Raw genomic sequence first — 7750 nt, 5'->3', positions numbered from 1 at the left:
TATTATAATACCAAATATTTTAGTTAGTTTAATACTACAAGAAAATTATTAAATAACTACAGAAATTTTATTTTCCGAATTAATTTTACTGACGGAATATGTAATGTTGGCGCCAAGCGAAGGAGAAAAACTTAGTGGAGTCGGCCATAGCGACCGACGATGTTGACCATCGGGACTTAGCGAGGGCAGTACTTCGTCAGTAATATTAGTAAGGAAAAACATAACATGATTTTACGAGAAAGACGAAATAAAAAAGCAATGATGCAAACCAATGTAAATCATCCTAAAATAAATTAGATGTGGATAGAGCCGAATGAAAAAAATAAAATAAAATAAAATACAAGCCATGAAAAATTATTATGTAATGAATTATTTTTATTTTTCACATAAAAATATTTTTTATTTATTTTTTATAAATAAAAAATAAGTTTCATAAATTAAAAAAAAAAATCAAATATTTACATTGTTGCATTTATAATTTCACCAATTTATTTTGTTCATGAGTCATTATTTATTTTCAAAGCAAACTACACTTTTAATTACAATTTGGTTTTTCTTACTAAAATTAGCAATTCCCTAGAGCCAATTTGACCCAAAAAAAAAAAGAGATCAAAAATTCAAGAAACTTCAACCTTTTATGAAGTCTGCATTTCACAGAGAAAAGATACATAAATGTAAGATCCTACCATCTAAATGCCTAGATAAACAAAGAAATGCAAAATGGAGAATCTGAACTAAATTGATCCAGGAATGCAGAACAATTTACTTGGTAGAAACAAATGGGTCCGGGAAATGAATAGGCGGCATGGTGAAACGCAGGGAAAATTCAGGGATGGAAAAAACTCACAGCAAATACCAATCAATCTCATAAAACTGTATAATCATTCGTACTTAAAAGATATGATGAAGAGAGAGGGAAGAAACCAGGAATGGTAAATGGCTAAAAAAGGTGACTTGTATTAATTGGCACAATTACTATTCTCAGTTGCTTTCTAATCTTGTGTAGCAGAAGCAACCTCTTTCAAACATGACCTCATTATTGTCACAAGCTTTGAGCAAGCATCAAGGCAAAGCTGCACTGCCTGTCAGTAAGAACAGACTTAGTACAGCTAAACCACAAAAAATTGCCTACACCTAATGTTGCTTAGTGCATGATGTACAGCAGAGAAAAAAGAAAACCAATACCAGTTTGACAATGTGACTGGCATTACAAAGATACTGGAAATTTCAGTGATATACCTCGTTCATCTTCGCAGCAGACCATTCCCCTGTAACAGTCAGCTGAGTGATCTCATAACGAGAAGGCATACAGGTAATCATTAGGTTTCCATCCTGACAGCTTTCCTCTTCCAAAATCGGATCAATGATGAGGTTTGTACCAAGACATGACTAGGCACCAAAAGATGTTAATTGCTAGCACGTGTGAAAATTTGACAATGGAACAAGCATGAGCAAACTCAGTGCAAAAGATTAAAGCAGCTAGACTTATCTCCGAAAAAAATAAATAAATAAAGGCAATTATAAATGCATTTAAAGCTTATTGAATCATCCTCAGATGTTTTCGACCGCATAATCCTTCACTGCAAAAAGCTCCAAAAGCATTAGTTCCATAGATCAGAAGATCTTCAGAATATCAAATACATAACAAATCTTCCAATAAGGCAACTAATGTAAACATGGCCACTCAATTTCTATTCTCTATCATCTCCTTAGGTCACATGTTCAATAAGCAAAGGCCAAAAAGTTAGAAAGGAAATTAAGAGCTTCTTTTGGATGAGGAGTTGGCCCCCTCTGGTCCTTATGCGGCTCCACCAGTGTGCTCTCCAAACAAAGAAACTTTTAAGCTAGGAGGTCATTAATATCCATTGACAAGTTCATTACAATAACTAGCTTAATATTGTCAAGAGATAGTGCAGATGAAAGCACACTAACGAAAATGGAGAAGGAAGGTACAGCCAAATGATAACCAATTGCTTGCACCAGCAGCAAGAAAGACAATATAGCAATGAACTGAATCGCTTCTTGACTATGATCCCTAAGAAGGATTAAATTTTTTACAAGCAAGAACTGTAATAGTAACTTGTGAAGATAATGAAAACTACGGAAGGATAACGCGTTGAAATGACAATAGAGGATTTAAGGTCATAAGGATGCCCTTCTTACACTGATGGCTGGGCAAAATCAATAGACTGATGGTCACTAACTACACGAATAGAATTGTTTGCTTGTGCTATTTTTAGATCTCTGTCAGATTACCAGAGTTCTTTTAATAACTTGCATCAAACAATAATAAAAAGACCAATCACGTGAATTATAAATAGATATTTTACTAAATGTAATGAAAGATTGTGTAAATATATGATGCATACTTCATGCTAATCACAAACAGAAGTGTCAGAAAACAGAATTTTTAGCAGGAAACATACCACTGAAACTCCAGCAATGAGGTCATACATCATAATCCCTGCATCAGCCAGGGCAAGGCTTGCACAAGATGTTACAACAGGAATATCACCTGCAAAGAAAATGATGAAGTTCATTAATGAGATCAAAGGTAAGCTTAAACTTTCTCAGTATCAAAAAAATTATGTTGATAAATTATGCTGCAGAAAAAAGGACATAAACTTCCAAAGAATACATGGACTTGCTATTCAATCTCAAACTTAAACACAAAAAGCACCAGTGCCCAATATCAGTTTGACGCAATGACAGCTGTGTCAGAACAGTATTTGTGTTATCCTGCAGACTAAACCTGTCATTCCTTTGTGAAGGAATATTCATTGTAAGACAACCTTAAATTTTGCTTACCTAGACTTCCTTTTTTCATCCTTTACCTTTTCATTTTTCAAAAATCTAATTAGGCCCAGATTTAAAAGGCTAATGTGAAGCTGTAACTTACTGCCACCAGATTCCAACACCAATGCAAAAACATCTACAGTTGTTTTGGGGAAAGTTTCCAACATTATCGCACCTTCCAAAGCTTTATGAAGCATTGAGGAAAATTCTTTATGGTCTGATCCCTAACAAAAAAAAAAAAATCTCACATATTAGATACAGACAACTTGCAACATGAGTATCACAAAATTCATAGATGCCTTTAGTTCATCTACCTGTCCACGGACTGGGGTAGCAAAAGTTGTATAGCTCACACTGCAATTCAGCCGGCCTACATCACTATACATCATTGCTTTCTTACTTTCTCTGGGACCAAAACTGAACCAAGAAAGACCCATAAAATGTAAAAACATGTTTCTATTGCATAGCCAATAGCTCTGCCAGAATAAGTACATCACAAAAACCTCATCAATAAATTTAAAAGGTTTAAAATATATATATATATATATATATATATATATATATATATATATATATATATATATATATATAATAGAGATCAAGGAGAGGATGATATGCATATTAAAGGAAACAATAGACTCACACAGACACGACGACTTTTGTATTTCCAAACTCAGCATAAGCTGATCCTGCAGCAGCATTTACAGCACCAGTCCTAAAAACTGCAAGTGAAAAAAACTTAATGATCTTTCAAGGAAATCAGATAAAATCACATTACACACACGTCAGTGTGTGTGTGTGTGCGCGCGCGCGCGTTTAAAAGCCAATAAGCTGATAATAATGCACTGCACTCAACTCAACTAAGCCTTTATCCCAATAATTTGAAGTCAGCTATATGAATTCGCTTTCTCCACTCTAAACGATTTTGGGTTAAATCCTCAGAAATGTGTAATGCTCATGTTGTACTACTCTCCTCCAAGTCAATTTAGGTCTACCCCTTTTTTTCTTTCTATCCTCTAACCTAATGTGCTCTACTTGTCTAACTGGAGCCTCCGTATGTCTACGCTTCACATGACCAAATCACCTCAATCTCTCTTCTCTCAACTTATCCTCAATTGACAACACTCCTACCTTTTCTCTAATACTCTCGTTACGGACTTTATCTAATCTAGTATGGTCACTCATCCACCTTAACATTCTCATCTCTGCAACTCTTATTTTAGACGCATACGACTCCTTCAGTGCCCAACACTCACTACTATATAACATAGCAGGTCGTATGGCTGTACGGTAAAATTTTCCTTTCAACTTATTAGGAATCTTGCGATCACATAAAACTCCCGTAGCACGTCTCTACTTCAACCATCCGGCTTTAATGCTATGACTAACATCCTCCTCACATCCCCTATCCGATATATTTAAAGTGATTACTTTGGGACAATACCACGTCATCCACACTAACTCCTTCCCTATCACCAGTTTGACCTTCAGTCCTTCACTAAACTTGTAATGCATGTATTCTGTCTTCGTTCTATTTAACTTAAAGCCTTTTGACTCTAGAGTACTTTTCCAAAACTCTAGCTTTCTACTGACTCCTTCTCGCGTCTCATCTATCAGAACAATATTATCCGCAAACATCATGCACCAATGAATACTCTCTTGTATATGTTTCATCAATTCATCTAAAACTAATATAAAAAGGTGAGGGCTTATAGCTAATCCTTGGTGTAATCCAATTGAGATCGGAAAATCTCGTGTCCCCTCCCACTGTACACACAATAGTAATTGCTCCTTCATACATATCTTTCAACACTTGTATGTACCTAATAGATACCATTTTTTGTTCTAACACATTCCATAAGACATCTCTTGGAACACTATCATAAGCTTTCTACAAATCAATAAAAACTATGTGTAGATCTTTCTTCACATCGCTATATTTCTTCATCAAGCTTCTAATGAGAAAGATCGCTTCCATAGTTGAACGACCAGGCATGAAGCTAAATTGATTGAGAGAGATAGCAGTATCATGATGTAGTCGATACTCCACAACTCTCCCCCACAACTTCATAGTATGGCTCATACGTTTAATTCCCCTATAGTTTGAGCAACTTTGTATGTCTCCTTTATTTTTAAAAATAGGTACTAAAATAATCATCCTCCATTCATCAGGCATTTTCTTTGAGTTTAGAATCTTATTAAATAATTTAGTTAACCATGCCACTCTCATATCTCCCAAACACTTCCACACTTCAATTGGTATTCCATCGGGTACATAAATTCTTTTAAAGAACCAACCAGTAGGATTTAGTGTCTACATAAAAACTCTGCAATAAAACATGAGATTCACTCTCATCCATAGTATGCTGAAACACTAAACAGTGGATTTTCAATTACAAAGGAGACATAACAAGTGAAAACACATGATCACACTATGAGATTACAGGCAGCACCATACTTTTATATGTGAAAGACAGAAAGCTCAACTTTCTGAAAAAGATTTCTTCTAGTTGTAGGAATTGATGGGATTCTCCCTTAATTCAAGGGATCTCTCACAATGGAGAAGCTTTAATTAAAGGTATAGTGGAGAATCCTTAATTTATGCTATTCCATATGTCTTGTGCCTTCCATTATAAATATGGACTATGTATTGAAGAAAAATGCAAGCGGATAAAGATGTAACCCTTTAAGTTTTTGTGTCCGTGGATCTAGGCTCTTAGTAGCCGAACCACATAAAATTCCCCTTGTTATTTTCTCCTTTGTCTTCTAGTGTTCTAACTTCAACATGGTATCAGAGCAGTGGTCCTGAAAATGAAAAACCCTTTTTTCCTTCCTCTGCTTTGCTTGCCAACGGCTGTGTCTTTGGGTCACCATTATAAAGTGACACCACTGTCTCACTGCCAGCCCCAAAAGGAAGCAAGGGTGCCGATCAAACTCCTTGTGAAGTCCGGTGACCATCGGCCATGCTAGTGATGCATGCATTTTATATCATCATTTAGGAGTAATTTTTGCACATAATTTACCCTTATTCATAGCTATTATTTTAGATATTAGTATATATTTAGTCAATTTTACAATTTTCACATTTCTTAGTTTAATTTTTGGAATTTATTTGTTTTGTAGGTTAAATCTGGAGAAATTTGATGTATTTTGATCAGAGTAGCCATTTGGAGGAGATTAAAATCGAATTGCCAAAAAAAAAAAAAAAATTTTGAAGTTGAGAAAAAAAAATGGCCGAGAGCGACACAACCCGCGACACAACTGACTCGGCTTATGTCGTTTTTACTGGAAAATTTTTTGACGTGGCATTTCCGTTACTCCAGCCTTTTTACCTCACTTTTTCTAGATCCTTCCCCCTTTTACCCATTCTAGAACAATCCCTTAGCCTATATAAAGACCCATTTTATCACTTTCTTTCCATATAGAGAGCATAGAGAGCAAGGGAGGCATTTTTAGAAAGATAGAAAGAGAGCAAGGGAGGCATTTTTAGAAAGATAGAAAGAGGGAAAGGGAGGAGCATCTTTTGCATCTTCTTCCAGCAGCAGCAAGGATCAAGTTTCTGCACTTTTCTGCAGAGATCCTGCTGCAAATTTGCTGGGTTTTTCTACCCCTTTTAGCTTACATTTCCATTATTTCTTCATTTCTTCATTTGGGTTTGTCTTTAAACAATGATTTGTGAGTAGTTGATTGAGATTCTAGAGATGGGTTTGTAAATATTGATTTGTTTTGTGGTTTTGAACTGATTTAGCCATTTAAATGAAGATTGTTATATTTTGATTTATTGCTTGTGTGCTTATTTCCTTGCTTGATGAATGGGCCCTCATTAAGTTAAGTTTTAATCCTTAATAGATGGACTGAAAAGTGAATATTGGGGATGGATAATCTTGCAATAAACTTTATTTTCTTGGTGTTAGAAATAAGCTAAGAAGATTAAGGGGAACTTTCCAAAAATCAATTAGAGCATTAATTGGGTTTTTGTTAGATTTGAAATACCGTGAAAACAGGGTTTGATTTAATGAAAACCAATTTTGAGATGCTTGAAAAAGGTTTCAAAAATTTAAGAATTGATTTCCCTCAAAATTGCAATTCTCATGTGTTTGGCTAAATTAGGAAAAACCACATGCAAACAATATTGAAAATCCAATCTCTAGAATCAATTTATTTTTCATTGAAATTAGATATAAATCCTCCAAACCTCATAAATAGCAATTTAAATTTAAATCCAATTTAAATCCAATTTCTATAATCACTTTATTTTTATTTTTATTGAATTTAGATTTAATTTCTCTCAATTTCATAAATAGATATTTCAAATTAATTTTTGGGTAATCTAGTTTAATTAATTTTAGTTAATTGATTGATCTAGTTTTAATTCCTCAAATACCAATTTTAATTCCAAATTTCATTTTACATCTTTAATTTTTGTCTTAATTTTAATTTTTAGATTTTATTTTTAATATCTTTTAATTTTTGTCATTCTAATTTGCTTATACTTTTATTTCCAATTTAAGCACAATTCCTGTGGATCGATATCAATTTTTAAAACTATACTATCGTGACCCGTGCACTTGCGGACACCGTATCAAGTTTTTGGCGCCGTTCTTAGGAATTGTTTGTTTTTAAGTTGGATTTTAATTGTTTTAAGCTAATTAGAATTTTTTTCTTTTATTTTCACTATTGTTCCTTGTGTTTTTCGTACTTTTCTTGTTTATGAGACGATCGAAAAGCACAAGTGATAATCGAATTGTTGTTCAACCCGTAAATTGAAAATTCACGAGCCAACAAAAAGGAGTACAAGAGAAGAAAAGAAGCAGAAAAAGAAGAACAACAAATATTTGAGCAAGAGGAGACAATAGAAAATATGGAGAATCAAAATAGAGCTATTGGTGGAAACAATGGAGCAAATGAGCAAAACGGGCAAAATGCTGTGGTTAATCAAAATGATCCTCAAAGA

At 34.1% G+C, this 7750-nt stretch overlaps 1 protein-coding gene and 1 long non-coding RNA gene across 2 annotated transcripts in view; one reads left to right on the top strand and one right to left on the bottom strand.

Annotated features, from left to right (window-relative positions):
* Positions 1–616: 616 nt before the first annotated feature.
* Positions 617–7750, bottom strand: part of LOC110642346 (exosome complex component RRP41-like) — an 18455-nt gene continuing 11321 nt past the window's right edge. The window contains exons 2-7 of the mRNA XM_058148237.1: positions 3440–3518; positions 3111–3213; positions 2900–3020; positions 2427–2515; positions 1240–1389; positions 617–1082 (exon numbers count right to left, since the gene is read on the bottom strand). Of these exons, the coding sequence (XP_058004220.1) occupies positions 993–1082; positions 1240–1389; positions 2427–2515; positions 2900–3020; positions 3111–3213; positions 3440–3518 (632 nt within the window). The 3' untranslated portion in view covers positions 617–992. The remainder of the gene's footprint in view (positions 1083–1239; positions 1390–2426; positions 2516–2899; positions 3021–3110; positions 3214–3439; positions 3519–7750) is intronic.
* Positions 5766–6577, top strand: LOC131180733 (uncharacterized). The gene is made up of 2 exons (XR_009149365.1): positions 5766–5797; positions 5920–6577. It is a non-coding gene; the product is annotated as an uncharacterized LOC131180733 (long non-coding RNA).

This window comes from Hevea brasiliensis, chromosome 6 (assembly GCF_030052815.1).
Source record: "Hevea brasiliensis isolate MT/VB/25A 57/8 chromosome 6, ASM3005281v1, whole genome shotgun sequence".
Taxonomy (NCBI): Eukaryota; Viridiplantae; Streptophyta; class Magnoliopsida; order Malpighiales; family Euphorbiaceae; genus Hevea; species Hevea brasiliensis.
Note: the sequence above shows the minus strand (reverse complement) of the source record. Positions and strands in the feature narration are given on the sequence as shown.